The 21,020-nt window shown below is 33.8% G+C and overlaps 2 protein-coding genes across 2 annotated transcripts; both read right to left on the bottom strand.

Annotated features, from left to right (window-relative positions):
- Window positions 1–393: 393 nt before the first annotated feature.
- LOC136203850 (uncharacterized) lies at window positions 394–1,699 on the bottom strand. Its single transcript, XM_065995076.1, has 2 exons — window positions 1,045–1,699; window positions 394–951 (listed from the first exon to the last, which is right to left on the bottom strand). The coding sequence occupies exons 1-2, from the start codon at window positions 1,447–1,449 to the stop codon at window positions 394–396; spliced, it is 963 nt and encodes a 320-aa protein (XP_065851148.1). The 5' UTR covers window positions 1,450–1,699.
- Window positions 1,700–4,189: 2,490 nt separating this feature from the next.
- On the bottom strand, window positions 4,190–15,418 carry LOC136203553 (homogentisate geranylgeranyltransferase, chloroplastic-like). Its single transcript, XM_065994739.1, has 12 exons — window positions 15,270–15,418; window positions 13,003–13,295; window positions 12,347–12,430; window positions 12,148–12,222; window positions 11,163–11,246; window positions 10,703–10,792; window positions 10,090–10,191; window positions 9,190–9,285; window positions 9,024–9,095; window positions 7,682–7,780; window positions 7,466–7,570; window positions 4,190–4,400 (listed from the first exon to the last, which is right to left on the bottom strand). The coding sequence occupies exons 1-12, from the start codon at window positions 15,313–15,315 to the stop codon at window positions 4,359–4,361; spliced, it is 1,188 nt and encodes a 395-aa protein (XP_065850811.1). The 5' UTR covers window positions 15,316–15,418; the 3' UTR covers window positions 4,190–4,358.
- Window positions 15,419–21,020: the final 5,602 nt, after the last annotated feature.

Here is a 21,020-nt window from a genome sequence, read left to right as displayed (position 1 = left end):
AAAAGTTTTTTTTTTTTTTTTTTGGTTCTTGAGGTAAATTTATTGATGAAATTTAGTGATTTTTATTTATTGTTTTCATTTTTTAACTAAATTCGGGTTGTTCGGTTCAAAACTGAACCGAACCGAATATTTCGGTTTGGTTGTATTTCAGTTTTACATGCTATTCGGTTCGGTGTCGGTGTGAATTATTTTGATAATTTCAGTATTCGTTTTTTCGGTTTGGTTCGGTTTTGAACACAGTGGCGAATCCAGGAATTGAGGGGGGGGGGGGGAGGGCGAAACTCTATGTAAAGTTTTTTTAGACAAAATAACATTAATTGAAAAAAATACACTTTAGTACATAATTGCTATTCGATACAAAATGTCTTAAAATTAAAAAAAAAACTTCTAATGCTAAGTAGATCGACGATTACGAGGTGGCAATTGACATCTACGATTTGTCATAGCTTGAAAACGATCCAAAATATCTTCATTATCAATGTTGATGAAGATATCCTTCGAGCTAAATACTACCAAACAGTCATTCAGCCAATCATCTGACATTCGATTTCTCAAATCGGTCTTTACAATATTCATTGCTGAAAATACTTTTTCAACAGAAGCTGTTGCAACTGGTAAAAGCAATGCCAATTCAATTAGGCGATACACCAATGGAAAAGTTTGAGCTTTTCCAGTTGAAACCATCTTCTTTGAAAGACATCCTAAATCTTCAACAGCAGCAAAGTTGATATCTCTTTTAACATCATAAATATACATTTCAAGCTGATTCTTAATCATCAGAACCTCAGCCCATGAGAAATCTTCTGAATATATTTCAGCTAGATGAACTAACTTATCACCATTAAAGTTAGGAAAAGAATCTCTAGGATCAAGACATGCCACAGAAAGAAGCAAGTCTGTTGTTAATTCTGGGAAACGATCATGCAACTCAAGTCCGATCTTATCAAGTACCTAGTATTTCAAAAGATAAAGCATTAAAATCAATAAAAAAACGAAAATGTAAACAAAGTTATTTAAAATGGAAAGAAACACTTAATTAATTACCTCATGATAAACTTCATACCGATAATGTTGAAAGTAAGTAACAACATTTCCATCCCTCTTCATTCGAGTACGTGTTGGAACTATATCATCCATATTAACAACATTGATAGAATGAGTCACACAAAAAGACTCAACTTCCAATAAAAATGTCTCCCATCTTCTATCCCGCAACTCTAACAACTGAGTCTTCACATTCTTAATCAAATGCATGGCTTGAACAATATTTTGATCTCTTTTTTGCAACAAATTAGACAAATCATTTGTGTATGCCAATATTTGTTTCATCAAATGCAAAATAAATACAAAGTCATAGCTCTCCATCCTCATCGTCAATGTCCTAGCAAAGCCACTATCATCGCCATCCTCATAGACATTAAAAAGCACATCTTTTACTGAGGGCCACATTGAATGTAAGCGTAGTAATGTTGTGTAATGTGATCCCCATCTAGTGTCACCTGGCCTAACTAATCCAGTTTCTTGATTTTTTCCCGTACCACTAGTAATTTCCCCACTCTCAAGACGTTCAACTATTCGATCATGTTGAAGTTGTCTAAGATTGTCAGCTCATTTACAAGATGCTCCACTCGTGTTCACAATCATAGTAACTAAAGTAAAGAAATCACCAACAATTTTGTTTGATCCTTTGGCGACTGCAATTTTGTTTGACTTTGCTTTGAAATTGAATGGGTTATACTTTGTCTTTGATTTCTAAATGCTTCAAGATTCCTAATAGCACTATGATGCACACCCGTAACTCCACCAACATGTTTATTAAATTTTTCAGTGGCTTTTTTCCAATTGTCAAATCCATTGGTATTAAATACCTCATCTCTATAGCGATCGACATTAGGTGGCTTGAATAGAAAACAACAAAAACAATAAGCGGCATCATTCGATATGCTATATTCTAACCAATCATATTTGTCAAACCATTCAGCTCTAAAACTCCTTTTAGATTGACCAAATTGACGTTGAGGAAATGTATGCCCAAGTGGTCGACAAGGACATCTAGATATGTACTCTCTTCGAACACGATCCCTAAGGTTAACATCAAATTCTTCAATCTGTTTTCTTAGTCCAGGATCACTAATTATATCATCTGGGTTAAACTCAACACTAGTATTTGAATTGAGAAGTGTTTGTGCATTAGGAGGACTACTACTGCTAGCTAATTCATCAACCGAACTTCGTGCTCTTTTAAACACAAATTTATCCATTAACCTACATAAATGAAATGAATTAAACCAATTCAATTCAATAATGCCAAACCAATTCAATTCAATAATGCCAAATCAATTCAATTAATAATACCAAATCAATTCAATTCAATTCAATAAATACCAAATCGATGCAATCAATAATGCCAAATCAATTCAACCAATTCAATCCATTAACCTAAAATTAAGAATAACCTAAAATTAATAACAATCTATCAATCAATATCCATTAACCTAAAATTAAGAACAAACAAAACAAACTATCAGTATCCATTTTCCTAAAATGATTTTAACCTAAAATTGATTTAACCTAAAATTTAAATTAAAGCAGAAAAAGAAGAAGTAAACTAACCTGGCAGGGAGGGACAGCCGCAGCAGCAGATTGGAGATGGGCGGACGGCCGGCCGGAGGCAGGCAGGGAGAAGTCGGACGGAGGAGGAGAGGAGGAGACTGTGTGCGTTTGCTGTGAGTGGGGGGGGGGGGGGAGAGCAGAAGTCGAGCGTCGATTGATGAGGGAGAGAAGAAACGGATATAATTTATCCCTGTCCTTCTCCGCTTTTTAGAGCCAATTACCAAAACGACGTCGTTTTGGAAATTTTTTTTTTCCCGGGTGAAGGGGGGGGGGGGCAAATGCCCCCTATGCCCCCCTAAATCCGCCCCTGTTTGAACATCTGTATTCCACCTCCCTCATTTTCATCATCTTCTTCAAGTCATTTGTACATGAAACCTCTGTATGATTAGTGTTTCTTTAATTTTTTAGAATGAACAATTGGTTCAACTCCAAAGCCAAGTTAGTTGAAAGTATATGAGCCCGTGTGTTTTACCAACGATTTGCTATTGCTGTTCAAAAAATAGAGATTTTCTGCTTTTATAAAAAAAAACTGACTTTCAGGTGTAAAAGGCAAACATGAGCATGAAAAGTTGTTACCCCTTTTGGGTTCGGGAAATTGGATACGAGTCGAGAAGACTAGCTCATTTCCGGAAAAAGGCTAGGCGCCTCATAATCGCCCGGTTTGGTGCGGCATTCGCGTCACCCACGCCTAGGGGTGCGCACTCCTGATCCGACGGTTATTCAACTGCATCCCCTACGCGTGAGTGAGCCTTTCCTCTCGCAGGTGGTTAAGGGCTTATAAAGGCCATATGCTTATAAACTCTCTCACATTTTCATTTCTTTCCTACGTGGGATTAGAAAAGCCTATTTTTGCTCATTTTTCTTCTTCCACCCATTTCAAGTGGTCTACTTTGAGCATCAATTTCTCATTCGTCGCTCGTTCGTTTTGGGCTTATAATATACCGGTGGAAAGATCTCACGACATAGAATACGTTGACACAAGTCAACCTCTTCTAAACTTTATTTATCCAATATATATTTAAGCCTCAAATTGCCAAAAAATAACAAACCAAAAGTGGTTTATAATTTATTTTGCACCTATCTAATTTATAAAAATATTCTTACATTAATAAATATGATTGATTTATTCAGTACGTCATCTGATCCGACCAACCCGAGTCACTCATTCCGTCTAATTAACGCTTTTCGTTTATTTTCTTACCGATTTTCGTTCGTTTAAATCGACTGATTTGGATCATTTATCGAAAGATTTTCTTCATAGGTCCTCTGACCCAGTGTCTACAGCTGTACATTTGAGTGAAAGGTCACCAAAAGGTTGTACACTTTATGTGCAAAATTGAAAGTTGTACACCAAAATATGAAATAAAACAAAGGTTGTACATCACATATATAATTTACCTCAAACCACACATATATTTAACAAACATATCCAAAATTTATACAGTTTAAGTTCTAAAATATATATAATAACCTTACTTGTGCCCATCACATGTAATATTTTAAGTGTTATTCTCATCTCAATTTTTTTTATATAGGGTTCAGATAATCTTATTAAATCAGATAGTATCGGTACATATATACGAAATCCGTATATATTGTCATCCCTAAAAGAGGGTAAAATATAAGCTCAGTTACTATACTTGTATTAGATTATAAAAATAAAAACTTATTACTTTGAACAAATTTCTCATCAAACTAAAGAACACTGATGTGTACAAAATTGAATACATTTCTATACTTCTTTCTCAACGTACAAAGGGAATAAGAAAATATTCAGCGTAGAATAACTGCAAAAGGGAAATCAGATTGAAAATTACCAATTAATTAAAATAAAAAATACTAAATTATTTTTCAATTATTCAACTAAAATAGAAGTCATTTTTTATATCGCGATGAGACGATATAAAAAATGACTTTTATCTTTTGTTTTCGTCTTCAAATAATGTTGTATTTGACACTGTTATTATTGTCTTGTTTGTTATGCAAATTTTAAAGTTGTTGTTTTTCAAATGCATCCGGATAAATTCTCGGGTCCTGACATTCTTAATCCGTATTTTTGTCAACAATTGTTGAAATGTATTAGCATGGATTTTTTTCTACTTGCTCTAGGTGGTTTGATAGACTTGAATTTCCAGCTCATCTCGATGTATCTATTATTTTCCTTATTCCGAAATGTGATTATTTTGCTTGTATAAAAGTTCTTAGGCCAATAGCTCTATGCAATGTACTTTATAACAACATTGCCAAAATATTGGCTAATATGGTGATGGTCATTCTTCCTTGTCTTATCATAGTGAAAGTCATAAGCTTTTATGCTCGGAAGATCTATTGTAGATAGTGTGCAGATTGAGTTTGAGTCTCTCCAATATATGAAACATACGAATAGATGAAATAAGGAGGAGATGGCGTTGAAAATTGATATAAGTAAAGCCTATAATACGGTTGATTTGGGATTCCTTAAAGTAGTTTTGATTCCGCTAAGCTTTCATGCTAATTAGGTCAAATGGCATATGTTATGTGTTTCCTCGATTTCTTACTCTGTTTTGGTGAATGGAGATCTTATGATTGCTATTACTCTAAGGTATGGTTTAGGTTAGGGAGATCCAGAGTCTCCTTATTTATTCTATGTATTGTAGTTCTCTCTAAGTTGATCTATAAAGCCAAGTCGGATGATTTAATTCGAGATACACCAACCATTACTCTTTTTTTTTTACTGATGAGAACTTCTTATTCTTTAGGTCTTTGTTAGCGAAGGTTGAAGTTATGCTAGATATTCTTACAGCGTATGAGTTGGCTTCTAAGCAAGAAGTAAACTTAAATAAGTTTGACATTTTCTTAATTTCTAACATTAAGACGAATCTTCAAGTAACTATTTCGGATATTTTGAGGGTGCATTCTCCTCTTGATATGAGTCGTTATTTGGGTTTTCCTTCTCTTATTGGAAAGTCCAAATGTAGTATCTTTCCCTTTCTTATCAATAAATTGAGGAAACGGTTTGAGAGTTGGGGCTTTCGCTTTTTATTTAGCAGGGGAAAGAAGATTTTGGTAAAATCTATTGCACAAGCCCTTTATTCTTCTTATACGAGTACTTTTCTTTGCATCAGTTTATTTATGACGATTCTAAGAAGATGAGACTCTCGTTTTGGTGGGTTACAAAGAATGATGTGAAGAGAATCAAAGAGGCCTTGGTTTTCATGATTTACATTCCTTTAATCTTTTCCCTTTGGGTAAAAAGGGCTGGAAAATTTTGTTGAACCTGCACACTCTGGTTAGTAAGCTCGTATTTTCCTGGTGATACTTTCCTCTCTTCCAAATTAGGCACTAATCCTAGTTTTATTTGGACAGTTGTGTGGAATTCATTAGATATTATTTATCTTGGCCTGAGATGGTGGGTTGGAAACGGAGACACTATTCTAGTTTGGTAAAATCCCTATTTGCCCGGTGAAGCTGATTTTCATGTGAATTCTGTTTGTGAACAAGGTTTGAGTGATATGGTGGTTTCATATCTTTTTGTTTCTAGTACCAAAGTGTGGGATCGGGGCAAAACCTTCTCGTGTTTGCACCGTAATGAAGCAACACAGGTTTGTAATATTGTGGTTCCTTATAGAAGTGTGGAGGATGTGCTTATTTTGAATTTTACTAAAAATCGGGTGTATAAGGCTTTAGAAAATGTTATTCATGATAGAAACTCAATTGATGGTTCGGCTTTGGTTTGGAATATTTGTTTACCTCCAAGGATTAAATCTTTCCTCTAGAAACTTTGCTCTCGCTACCTCCATTTTCGGAACCAATTTCTTTCTTAACACGTGGCAGTTCCCATTGTCTGCGATATGTGTGATACTGATGTCGAACATAGTTGGCATCTGTTTGTGGAGTGCGGGTTTGTGATAAATTAATGATTTGTCACATGATTTCAACAACATGACATGGCTTTTAGTGATGTGGTGAATCGATTCCTTTGCTTTTGTTAACAAGTAAGTGAAAACGACATTTCAAATGTTACGGTGGAGCATTTTACAATTTGGCAGTAGAGAAACAATAGGTTGTGGAATGGGCATTGTTGAACTCCAGCTAGCCGTGTGCACTCTACTTGGTTGTTTTGTCGTGAATGGAAGGAACGAAGGGTTTTTTAGGGCCCATTTGATTTACCTGCTGTTTACTGTTGCTGTTTGCTATTTGCTATTGGAACAAGCTGCTTTTCCAAAAAAGCAGGGATTCCCTCCTTTTGTAAAAAGCTATTTTTCAGCTATAAAAGACAAACAAGACGTGTCTAACCAAACACCTAAAACTCTCTATTTTAAAGTGAAAAGACAAACAAGAGGAGAAAAATGAGTAACCAAACACCCTCTTAGCCTCGAGTTTCGTCCAACGCTTCAAGCATAGAGGTTTAATAGAAAAAAACGAGAGAAGGGTACGTTAGATGCTACAGTGTTTAAGGAAGACGAGTTATGTAGAGTGAATGTTGTGCTTCGTGATGGCTGAGTTTCAGTCTTGTTGTAGCTCAATTATGGAGGGTGTTCAAGATTCAAAAATTATGGAAGCCTCGGCTCTTCAAAAATGTTTACTTTGAGCAACTTCTCTCAAAGGTTGAGTTCGAGACTAATGCTAAACTTGTGGTGGACGGTATTTCTTATGTTTGTACTGATCTATCATAGTTCATTATTCTGATTCAAGACTCTAGAAGCATCCTAATGGATAATTCAGATTACACTCTATCTTTTATTCCTCGTTAGATATAAACTTAGATCACTTCATACGTTATAAATTAAGAATATATATATATTTTAGTCCTTAACCCTTAATTTATTGTAAAATAAATATGATAATAGTAAAGAAACAAATAATTACTTACCTTCCAAATGAACATGTAAAAAGAAGTGATAGAATTGTTGCTTGTGACATCAACAGATTGTGCTTGTAACCACAACATCAATGCCAAAGTGCTATGCCCTAATACCTGAAAGAAATAAAATAAAATAAAAAGATTAAAACATAAAAATGAATTAAGGAATTAATAATTATAATTAAGGAATTAATAAAATAAATAAATAAATAAATAAATAAATACAGTAACAAGCTTGTTTGGCAGGAAAGCAACAGAAGAAGCTCCAATCACCACAGCTGCTCCATATGCTAATAACAGCATGTTTACACACAGCCAGAACACCTTATAAGAGCAACCAAACACTAATTAGAACTTTCATTACTAATTTTTGGTAATTTTAGTTAGGAGTGTCAAAATGAATTATTGTGTCGGGTTATGTGACTCTATATATTCCACGTTATTACTTATGATATGAATGATAATTGTGTTAAACAGATTGTTTTTGTAAATCGTGTTGTCGTATTAGAAATTAACAAACTAAACCCTAAAAATGCCTTTAAAGAAATTATTCCCAACCTGATAATTAGAGAGAGGCTGTTTTTAACTTTATGATTAAAAATAGCCCCAATATGGTAGTGATCCACCGTAATGGGATCATTACAATGGTGGATCTTTGGACATTACGACAGATCCACCACTGTAATAGTTTGTTTTTAATCTTAGGATTAAAAACAGTTCATTTAAGAAAATTATTTCTCAACCATTATCAGATTGAGAATGGTTCCCTTAAATTTCACTTTTTAGGATTTAATAGCTCTATTTTTAGCCAAATCAATTGAAAAATAACACGTGGCAACATTCGATACGTATAAACAATTCACGAATCATATACCGACATTCGCTCGTTGACACTAATTTAACAAAAAAAACCTAAATCCTTGAGTGTTGTTTGGGAAATATTTCTCAGTCTAGATATATTTGAAAAATATTTCTAAAAATGAGATTTTTTTTTTACTCTGTGGTTAAAATATTCTCAATTACAGTTTAATGTTTATTGTAATTGGCGAATATTTTTAATGTTGCGAGATGGAAATCACTAAATTTATAGTGTAATTACGGCAGTTCCACTGCCGTAATCATTCATTACGGAAGTGTGATCCCCGTAATCGGTAAAGGACTTATTAGCATTGTCCACCCTACAACATAAAATAATAAAAGGAGAAAAGTATAAAAATAAATCTTGTGCTTCGCCCGAAAAGTTGACTCATGTATCGTTTATTTGCAAACTTATATAAACCACGGGAACTGTCTTTGCAAATTGGTTGAACCACAATATTTATTTTTGTACTTTTTCTTATTAAAATTAGGAATAAGTGCAAAAATACCCCTAACGTTTTCGGGGAGCAATTTTATCCCTAAGTTATAATTGGAGCTAGTTTAACCACAGAATTAAAAATAACCCTATTTTGGGAAATATTTTCCAACTAAATCTAGGTTTGAGAAATATTTCTCCAAACAACACCAATCAAGTATTTATTAGAATAACTTAATGTCCAAAATTCAATTTGTACCAATTTTATCTTACTCTTTCTTGGCCAAGGCTAACACTGAATGATTGAATCCCAAAATCTCTATCTCCATCTACATCAGGTATGTCCTGATAATTAAATCAAAAATAAAATTAATAAAATAAAATTAATTAATTTCTGAAAAGTGTAATTAAAATTGGGTTTAGGGGTTATAATATTTACCTTAAAGAGAGCAATAACAGTAGCAAAGAAGCACATGAAAGCAGTTGCAAACATCACTGATCTTGTAATAACTATTGGTTTCCCAAGAACAAATTTCTGCAAACTCACATTCAATTCCCTTTTAAAAATAAGCAATTTTGAATTATGAATCAAAGTTTATATATATGAAATTTGAAAAATTAAATTAACGGTCAAAATGGTCGCTAAAATTGACTGACATAATCAATTTAGCACAAATCGAAAATTAGTTATCAACTCAGCCGTAACCCCAGTTAGTAATATTTGATAAATTAGCACAAGCTTTAAGAGCAGAAGACACTAGAAAAGTGACATGGTTGTCATATCAGTTTCACTGCTGGCCAAAACGATATGTGGCTGCCACCTAGATGACATGTGGTTGTCACTTAGCTGACCGAGATGACACGTGTTAGCTAGATGGCAGCCACATCTCATTTTGCTAGTTGACTATTGCTGATGTGCCAATCACGTAACTTTTCCAATGTCTTTTTGCTCTCGAGTCGATTTAATTGAGTCAAAATTCAATATTGAATGATTTTATTGAGACAAATTGAAATTGAGAGGCGATTATGAAAGTTCAGTAACTAGTAGTGCATTTAACCCATATTAAATTGATTGTATTTTAACTAGACATGTTAATGGACCGGATTCAGATCGGACATAACAACCTTTTATTTAAAAATACTCAGTCCCAATCCAAGGAACACAGATCTGGACGGGTTCCTTAAACTGTGGACATGTCTAATTTTAACTAATTTGTTAAATATTGTCAACTTCATTATTGAATTGATATCTAAAATTTAACTTGATTTATTTTGATTTTGTCTGTTAACTTTAAAAGTCGTTTTGACCCTTACTTCGAGAAAAAATGTAAGAACAAACCTGAATGTGTATAAAGAAAGCTAGTTGAACAACAATAGCTCTTACTATCAGGATACATGTTGCAGCTAAAAAAGGTTGTTTCTTCCATCTCAGCAAGGGAAGCTGTAGATTTTTAAAAGCAAAATAAAATGATCAAATGAGAAAGAAAAAAAATTCGCAGACACATGAGCTTTCGATCAAATTATAATCTCACACATTAAACTTTAATATATATTTGAAATATTTTTAACAAATTGAAAGCAATTTTTTTCCTTATATATATATTGCCATGAAACAACTGTAAAAACCTTATTTAAAACTATATAAAATGTACGGACAAAATGAGTCATAAGCTTTTAACTGTTCGGTTCCACAACTAACTATTTTGTTATGCATTTATAAAAGATAAATTTTCACATGAACTTAATAAATAGATGTGTTTGGAGACGGATACAGGGGGCTTGAACACCTAAAGGTTACTGAAAAATGTCATAAATCGCAAGAGACCACCACAAACACATTCTATTAATGAATTCTTGATCCGTCGAACCAATTCACACTATATAGACATTATTTTATAGACATAAAAGGAGAATGATAACAATTTACAAAAAAGTGAAATTAAGAGACTTACTTCAATGGAGTATACACTTCCAAGTCCAAAACTTATAAGCAGAGCAGCAAGAATTGGTGGAGATTGGAACATAATTCCCATTCCAAGACTCTAATCATAATATATAATTAACCAAAACTATAATTAGTCTATGTTATTAAAAAAAAAAAATATTAATCTGGTTTAATACATGCTTCCTTCAACTTTGCATCAAAACGGCTAATAAATTTCGAAACTTTCAGTGCCTATTTCACCATCTCAACTTGTTTAAAATGACTTCTTCACTACCTTAATTTGCTTAAACGATTTTTCTAATCTCATTTGCTTAAATTGTCAATGACGTGTACTATCACATAGAAGAGGTTAAGCAAGTTGAGGTGACATAAATTATTAGACGTTGAGATGCAAATTAAAAGGTCTCGATATTTATTAAGCATATTAATCGACATGATTCAAAATAAGAATATTTGTGGTATCTTACCATGAGTAGAGAAGCAAAAACAATGAGTATGCCAGTTTCCATTGAGAAATTGCCAGAAGCAAGTGGAAGATATGGTTTGTTCACCTACATAAACATTAAACATTTATAGAAAAGTATAGCATAGTTATCATTAATCATAGGCTTAATATATCGGAATCCGTACCTAGTCAAATAATCTGATTTCTCCTGAATTTTGGAGATTTATCGATCTTTATGTCTCTTACTACTAGTGGAGTGACGAATACTTAATTGCAAATAAAAATGAGGGACACATTCTAAAATCTCTATCTATCTCCGAAGAAGATCATTAACTCCCGAACTTGCTTAGTGACTTATTCATGGACCTACCTCATAGTCTCGACCCTATAGGAACTACGAGATCACTCCAAGGACGTCTTCGGCATCCAAGGGTATCAGACCGACGGTAGAACCTTGTTCAATAAGTGGAATACATTAACTATTTGCTCTCAGGCTGGGTAGCAAGTATCAGAGAAGAGCAATCACTCATTCTTAAAACTAGCATTCTTAAGACTAAAGAATGAGCGGAAAGGGGAGAAAGGTCTCTGTTCCTAGTTTTGTTGTAGTTGGATCATCTGGAACCCCAAGAATCCCTGGTTAGAATTATTAGCACCTTTTTAGATTTTGAGAAGTGTTGCTCTTTGACGAGAACACTACGATGAAAGTTGTAAGCTATATTTGGGAGGGGGTAGAGTTAAAGAGCTAATCAGTCAAGGTTTATTGCTTAAAGTGAACGCACTTCAATTTATTCAAATTTTTATTCAAATTTTTATTTTGCCCTGCCACCTAGAACTTTCATAAATAATTTAAGAAAACTACTGAAACATCTCCAAAATTCAAAACGATAATTAAATTATTTGACTAAATACAGAAAACCCAGATATATTAAGCCTTCTAAGCTTTAAAAAAAAAAAAAAATCTAAATGGCAAATAATCATATTTTGACATCAAAATGAAAGATGCTTACCTTGTCTATTTCAACATCAAACAATTGATTCAACCCCACTACATAGATGTTCATTAAGATTGAGGGCAACAATGCCTGAAAAATTAATCACCAAACATATATTTATCACAGTTCGAACTTAAGTGGAAGTGTTACAAGAGTTGCTTTGTTACCGTCGAGATTCAACACATTAAATAATAACAATACAAAGAGTAGTTACCTTCAATATTCCGATAAGAAATGTCGGAGAGAAGTCGCGGATTGCTTCAACCGGGAGAAGGGAAATTGATGTTATTCCTATGATCTGATAACAACAAACATAAATTACAAGAAAAAAAAAATGAAGTGATTGAATCACCGACTTCAGTGTTAGCAGTAATTTTCACGTGGTCAGTGACTGACCAAGTGAATTTGATCAGTCACTGTTAGATTAGAAAGTATAAATCTTAGCCTTACGATTATTTTAATCTCCACCATAAGATTTTAATAAGTCTAAATCTATTAGTGACTGACCAAATTAAGTAAGGCCGATTAAATGGTTTTTCGGGCTAATGCTTTTGTTTGGGTTGTCAAAGGTTACGAAATGGCATTCAAAACCCTTTTTAAAAGCAAAGAACTTGGTGATTGAATCACCGGATTCAGTGTCAGATGTCATTTGACAGGTGTACAATGACGGAACTAGAAATTTCTGAAAGATGAGTTTTCAAACACCGGTGTCATCTGAAACTAAACCTCGTGATTCAATCACCGGGTTCATTGCATTTGAAACAGGTGTTTTGGATACCGGTTTCGTATGTCTTCTAACAACCCGACATTTATGCGGGAATTTTTTTAACCGAACTTTACTTACGGAATTTTGTCAGAAAATATACTTACAGTGCCAATAACAGTATGAGGGCGTGAAAATTGATATAAAGAGTTGAAATGATTCTCCAAAGTTGAATTCCAATTTTTGTAATTGTTGTTTGAATTTGATGCAATCTGAAAACTGCAATTTCTTACTATTCTTCGAAATTTTTTCACCACATATTCACCATTTTTACTTCTTCTTGATAAACACACCAATTTCAAGCAACTAATCTTTGAGTTCTTCCAGTTCCGCTGCTGCTGCCGCCCTTTCAGGATGTAATTCAAATGTTTATCTGCTGCTTTCACCTTTGTGAAATTACCTGAAATTTGTTCGCCGACGCATTATGAAGTGCGAGGAATTTCTGATAAGATAATACAATTTACAGAGATAATCCAACTGACACCATAGGTTTTTTATGACGCGATTGTTGTTTTTGTTGCATTTATAATGAAGTAAAGGCCTAAATAAGCCGCTCGGTGTTCGGTTTGGTAAAAGCTAGACCATGTTTGGGTCGATTTATAAACTCGGTTCGAAAACTCGCGAGTAGGATTAGTTATATGTTCATGAACAAGCTCGATTATAATGTTGATGAACAGATTCATGAGCAAGGTTGGTTCGATTGTTATTATCTTATAATAGTATTTTTTTTTTATAAAGGGTGAAATGTAAATTTATGATATTTTTGTGTGAAACTTTAATTTTGTAGGTTTCAAAAGTATATAGTTTTTGTGTTAAAAAATTTCAAATGAATATAAATAATGAGTTGTTTAACGAAATGCTCGCGAGCAAACCTTGTGAACGAAAAAAAACGAGCAGCCCATGAACACAATATTGAGCTCACACTCATCAATTTTCTAAGGACCCGAGCATTAGCAAGCCAAAGCTCATCTCTGCGTACAGAATGTATTGTTTAAATAGATTTACTAGCAAAGTTCAAAGTCTAAATAGATCCCTGATTCTATTTAGGTTATTACATCAAGGTCTCTATATACTTATTCAAATTATCCGATTCATCTTTTAATTTAAAAAATATCTTATTAGTCCTTGAAATTTGCTTACAATGGATTTATTGGTCTTCTTTATTTAAAATGATTCATTAGTCTCCTAAAATAATTAGGATAATTTAAATACGGCTTTGTTATTATTGCTATTTTTTGCATAACTTTTTCTTTTACAATAATTGATTCTTTTCTATAAATTAAAAAAATAAAAATAAAAACTCAAAATTTAAATAATTTCATAACGATAAATATAACTTAATAATTAGAGATGATATCGGAACAAAATAGAAACATAAAATATTTATTTGGTGTCCATCTACTCTCTATCCGTAAAGAACATTATTGTTTATGTCACACCAAACTTAATAACATAAAATATTTTACCTGTATAAGGACAATTTTATCCTCATCTCCTATAATTTATATTAAAAATAGTACTGTTTTTTTTATGAAAATTTGAAAAAAAAATTATTTATATATTTATGTTAGGAGAGAATTGATCACTTTCATATTAATTAAATTTTACTTGAACAAATTCCAATTAACAATTTTATGACATTTAATTTTTTTTCTATTGAAATGGTAAATTGGGTAATTGACATCTAGCTACAGTAGAATCCTTCCAAATTAAACCCAAAAAATCCGAAAACAAATTAAATTACAGTTGGCAAACCAATTAGCCAGATATTTAAGCTTTTTTTGGATCTCTAATTAACTTTCTTTCTCTTTCTCTCTCTTTCAATTTTTTAAAAAAAAAATCCAAAATTTAAGTGAATTCTTGAAGAAATAACAAACTAAATTTCAGATTCGGAGCTCATTACCCTAAAATCGATTCAGAAAAGAGTGGTAGAGAGAGGAGGTGCACGGAAAAGAGTGGTAGAGAGAGGAGGTGCACGGAGGAGTTCGTAGCACCTCCAATCAACAACATCTATAATGGTGGTTCCAGGTGATTCTCTGTCTGGAAAGAGAATCTAGAGTGTTGCAATTACACAATTAAATCCTTTTCTCGAACTCCACCACTGAATAAAAAAGAAATAAGAAAATTCATGGGAAGAAAATTCATAGGGATCGGGAAAAGAGTGGTAGAGAGAGGAGGTGTACGGGGAGTCCGTTACACCTTCAATCAACAAAATTCATCCGAAAAATGGTGGTTTCGGGTCGCTTTTCATCTGAAAAGAGAATCTAGAGTGTTACAATTACACAGTTAAATTCTCTTTCCAGACTCTACCACTGAATTAAACCCTCTTTCTGGATTCGGGGACTGAATAAAAAAGAAATAAGAAAATGCATACCTTGTTGAAGGAGATGACAATTAGGAGTAGAACTGGAGTGAAGCATACTTGGTTCTTCTACTTAATTCTGAATCATCAAAACCAGTCTTCAAAATTTTTTTATTTATATTTTTTATAAGTTCAGAATAGGTAATGATATATATATATATTAATTTCGATATTATTTAAGAACTTTCCAAATTCAAAAAAGGAATTTTTGTTTTACAGTTTAGCTTTCAGTTTCTTTTTTTTTTACGAAAAAGAATAATATAATAATTGATTTAAAAGAAACTAATAATTTAGTATTTTGATTTTGATAGATAATATCTGTTTTTTGGAAATTTTTTCCAACAGCAAACAACAAATAGCAAACCGTAACAGCAAATAGGAAACAGCAACAACAAACAGTAGGTAAAATAAACGGGCCCTAAGTAACTTATTAAATTTAATGGAATTTAATATTATGTTTAAATTTTTTAATTTAATTTAATTCAAACATGTAAAATACTAAGTTTTTTTTCATTTTATCTAATAAAAACATAATTTCAAATATAAATAAATCAATACCACTCTTCTAATTAAGATTTAGATTCACAATTAAAATTTTCACATTAAAGAGTTTATTCAGTATAATTATAGTTAATTAATATGTGTCAAATTGAAAAAAATAAAATGCAACAATTCTCTTATTTCATTTAAAAAAAGCCCTTTGTGAAAACAACATATATAATATATTTATAAAATATATAAATAAATATTTTGTGAAAAATAAAAATATTTGTAGAATTGTGCATGAAGTACAGCTGGCACAAGAAAAGGGAATTATTGGTTTTGGTATTTTATGATTTCTTACGTTACTTTGCAACTGCCTACTTTTTTTTCTCTTTCTTTTTTCTTTTTATAATTGAGCCAAAAAATAACTAAAATACAAAAAAAAAAATGTTTTTTAAAACATAATAAATGGTCAAGTTAGCTTTAAAATTTGATTTGTATTATTAATTTAGTTCAAAATTAATTTTATGGGATAAGGTGGAAAAATATCTACACTGGCCATTAAATTAAGAATAATTTTATGTCCAATATGTGAAATGGTGTAATTTTACTTCTACCATCGGTAACTAAGAGCAATTTTACTTCTGACGTTGGTTGGGTCAAAATTTCAGACATGATTGAAAAATGCAGATAGTTTGTTCTCATATTCTGCAGCAGTTGTATAATATTCCAACAATAATTTTTTTACGTTTTAAAATTTTATAATAGAATTAGAGATTAATTTTTAAAAATTCGACAAAAATATTTGAATTTTTTTATCTAACTCGTATGGAATACAATATAATTTTTTAATTTTTTTTAAATTCACGTGTATACATATCTTTATGATCTGTTACTAATGAATGATTAAATAACATACATATGCTACCAATTACAGTTGGCTTGAGTAATATAAGAGCTTCAAGTCGCTTAAGCTAGACCTCGAGTTCGAGTCCTAGCATACGCAGAAAGCTTTAATTGGGAGATGATCCACCTAAAAGGTGCTTGAGGATCCTCAAACCGAGAAATAAGATAAACTATAAAAAAAAAGTGACGTACATATGTAGTGGATAGGGCTGTAAATGAGTCAAGCCGCTCATGAGCGGTTCGATGTTCGACTCGATAAAAACTCGATTGTGTTTGAATCGATTTAAAACAAGTTGAGTTTCTGCATGATAAAGTTCGGTTTGAAAACTCATGAGCAAGCTCGATTATAATGTTCATGAACATGCTTGTAAGCAAGATTGGTTCGATTATTTTTTAACAATAATATTTCTATAAAGAGAAAATTTAAAACAACGTAGTTTTGTATAAACCTTATTTTTATATATTTCAAAAAATATAAGTTTGTGTTAAAAAAATTCAAATCAATATAGTTAATGAACATATTAATGAGTTATTCGTGAGCGAAGTTCATGAACTGAATTGGCGAGTTGGTCAAGAGCAAAGCTCGTGAGCAACTCGCGAATAGATATTGAGCTCGAGCTCGACGATTTTCTGATGAGTCAAGTATAAGCAAGCAAAAGCGTGGCTCAATTACAGCCATATGAGCCATATGAGTGGTGATGACAAGATTTATGATTGCGAAAATACAGTTTGATAAATTATTTTTCAAATTCACCTAATTTGTCAATATATATGAGATAAAATTGCTCTTTATAGCCAATATTAGAGATAAAATTGCATCATTTTAAACGTTAATAGATTAACTATCGATATTAGGGATATTTTTTTTGCAGCTTATCCTAATTTGATCGTTCAATTTAGCATTAATAACGGCTTAAGTAGCTTAAACTAAAAATCTCGATCTTAAATTATAATTTAGTTCACATTATTAGGATTAATTAAGTTAATATTAGGATAATACTTAATGTTAACTAGTTGTTTAACACATGTATATGATTAATTATACATAGGACAATATCTAACAGAATCATGTAACCTTTTTAAGGTAAATTACATACGTGGTGTACAACCTTTACTCCAAATCACATTTTGGTGTATAATCAAAATTTTGTCACACTAAACCGTACGAACTTCATGTCACCTTCCACTAAAGTTATAGTCGGTTTTTGTGACCGGTCAACGCTGGTCAACTATGCCACATCAGCATTTTTCAGTTGTACAATTAAAAAAAGTAGGACTCACTCTTTATGGAATTACCAATATAACCTCAAACCTTATAAAATTACTAAAATACTCTCATCTTCTTACTTCAACCCCCTCTCTCTCATTTCTCTCTCTACATCTTCTCTCTCCCCTATCTCAAAACTAGAGAAATTAAGCAACAAAACTCGAACTCAGAGTCAGATCCAAATCTCTAATCGCTGGAATCATCGTCGCCGCCGATTAACGGTGGTATTAGCAATGTTTTCATATTGCTGGTCGAATCCTCCACCTCCACTATCTACGCCACAATTGACGCCACTCCCCCACTCTAAACAGGAAAAATCTCTGATTCTTTCACCCATTAAATAATTTTAATTACTCCACTATAATTGTAAGGCAGAGACACAGAGGTTCAATTTTAATTGTTGTCTATCATCTTCTCCGGCGACTTATCAGAGGCGACAGGACGTTCCTGGAAACTCAATTTTAATTTTAACGATTTTGAAAACTTGTACCCAGATCTTGTACAGTTGCAATTTATGGTGTGGGTCGTTTGTTGCTGCCATTCCCTTCTGTGAAGCGCATGTGGATTGGAGCGAGGATTATTTCGGGTGCATCAGGAATCATCTTTCCCATAATCAAGGCAGAAGGTGTGAGACAAATGTTCTTCCCTGCAACTGTGCCAGCATATTACAGAGCTCCGCCTGTTGAAGTGGAAGATTAAATTGCCACACCCCATAATCATAGGACTTTCTTTATTTTCCTTAGGATGTTCATAACTGTGACTTTGAGCTTAAAATTATATGAAATTTTGTGGAAAAAAAAGAAATTAGTTTAGAGCCATAGGAAACTATGGAGAAAGATGGGCTGTGTTGGTAAAGAGAAGCAACTTTCATATTTGTAGTTAGAGAGAGTGGAAGAAAGAAAAGTGGAATTAATCTCAGAAATGGGGGAGAGGGGATTTTTTTTTTCAATTTGGAAGGGATGAGGATATTTTAGTAATTTCATATTAGGGGTGTGATTTTTTGACTTAAAATGGTCAAACTACTGATGTGGCCACATTGACTTGCGTTGACCGGTCATTTTGACCGGTTGTATACTTTAGTGGGAGGTCACATGAATTTTGTACGGTTTAGTGTGACAAAATTTTGGTTGTACACCAAAGTGTGATTTTGGGTAAAGGTTGTACACCACGTGCGTAATTTACCCAACCTTTTTGTCTTCTTCTTTTACTATATTCTCCCTTAATTCAATGAAACTTTTTATTTTTGCTACTTTCTTGCATTATAATAGGGGCATTTTGCCCCTATCTTTTAGCGTGATTTACGGTTTAATTTTGGACTAAATAAGTAAGTTTAATTACAAAAATAATGTGTTTTTAATAAAATAACAAAATAAAAATAAATTTTATGCTTTTGGTTAATTTCCTTTGTTTTTGATTAATTTCAGAAAAATAAACGTCAAACTAACTCGGCTCTCGAGAATTGTACTTCGCAGGTACTAGTTAAGGAGTAAAATTCACCGACACACGTGGGGCGCAGAAGCAACCACGCGGGGCGTACCTCTCAATCAGACTGCATGTTCCCACTAAGTCAACAGGCACCACGTGGGGCACCCCCACTTATACGTGGGGCGCAGAAGCAACCACGTTGGGTGTAGAACAATGCCCTCTCAATCACGGCAGTCAGACTGCATGGTCCCACTAAGTCAACAGCTACCACGTGGGGCGCCCCCACTTATACACGGGGCGCAGAAGCAACCACGCGGGGCGTAGAACAATGCCCTCTCAATCACGGCAGCCAGACTGCATGGTCCCACTAAGTCAACAGCTACCACGCGGGGCGTCTCCACTTATACGCGGGGCGCACATGAGCAATTCTTCAATCTAAAGCTCCAGAAGCTCAACCACCCGGGGCGTACTCCAGTCTACGCGGGGCGTGGTTGAGACAACAAGTCTGAATCTGGTCCACACGCAGGAAATTATCAACGGAATGGGCAGACACGCGGGGCATCCTCCTGTCCATGCGGGGCGTGCCATGTGAAAACTGCAAAAATAATGTGAATTCCTACTTGTAACTTGTGTATTTACGATTCTACCCCCGAGCTTGATGTATAAATAAGAGTGACTAGCACTCATTTCCTCATTCAGAATTTATGTAACAAAACTCTACCACCTTGAGAGCTTGTACGTTTATTCCGTCACTTCGTCAAAGTCACGTTCGATCCGTACCCACCAAGCTCGAGAGTTCCACCTCAAAGTCCTACGAGACGGCCTTGAGTCCGGTTAGCTAGTCCTAAGGGCCGATTCTTCTTCCCTTTCTACTTGTTAACTAGCTTGTACTCTTCCTATGTACTAGGCTTGGTTGTATTCCACTTCTATATAATATATGTTTTGCAATTTCCGTTTCTCTATATGTGTTGATATTTATTACTTATTTTGATATTTGTAATTGATTATTGTGTAGGGGAACGCGTTACCCGATGACCCGTAGGGACGGGTTATCTTTAGGAAACCATATAGGTGCTGCCCTACCGGAAGTGACACACCGGAAACCGTAGGAATTGACTAGCCACGGAACTTACGGGCCCTAGTTTCTGATCCCCAACATTAGACACGCCTTGACTAGGAACCACGTAGTCTAAGTACTTCACGGGTCGGTCGAACTACACATAATCGTCTTTGCAAGAGTGATAACCCGCGAAGCCCAAAACGGGTTATATTCATTTCGCAAGCCCAGCCCATATTAAAGCCCTATGGGCTAAGATTGGACGGGACCCGAATGAAGGAAGCAGGCGCAGCGAGTAAACCGCCCCGAATTCCTAAACGGAGCGTCAAGACTCCCACTCAGAACCACGTTCGTTGCCATGAAAGCCACGAAAGGGACATGGCCTAAAAAGGGGTAACCGCCCTCAGAACGTGGCCCACTAAGGAGTAACCGCCCTCGGCGGTTACCCAAAAAACACCTATAAAAGGCCTTAAGAATAAGGGGGGAGGTACGTTCACATTTTTTCCCACAAAGCTATTGCTAAATTATAGACTCATTTTTACAAAAACTGACTTGATCATCGGAGAGTTTTCCCGGAGATCCTGTCTCCGGTTTTGTTTTACAGGTAACTCCGGCAAAGAATATC

The sequence above is a fragment of the Euphorbia lathyris genome, chromosome 8, assembly GCF_963576675.1.
Source record: "Euphorbia lathyris chromosome 8, ddEupLath1.1, whole genome shotgun sequence".
In the NCBI taxonomy this organism is placed as follows: Eukaryota; Viridiplantae; Streptophyta; class Magnoliopsida; order Malpighiales; family Euphorbiaceae; genus Euphorbia; species Euphorbia lathyris.
The sequence above is the reverse complement of the archived record's forward strand: the minus strand, read 5'-3'. Positions and strand labels throughout refer to the sequence as shown.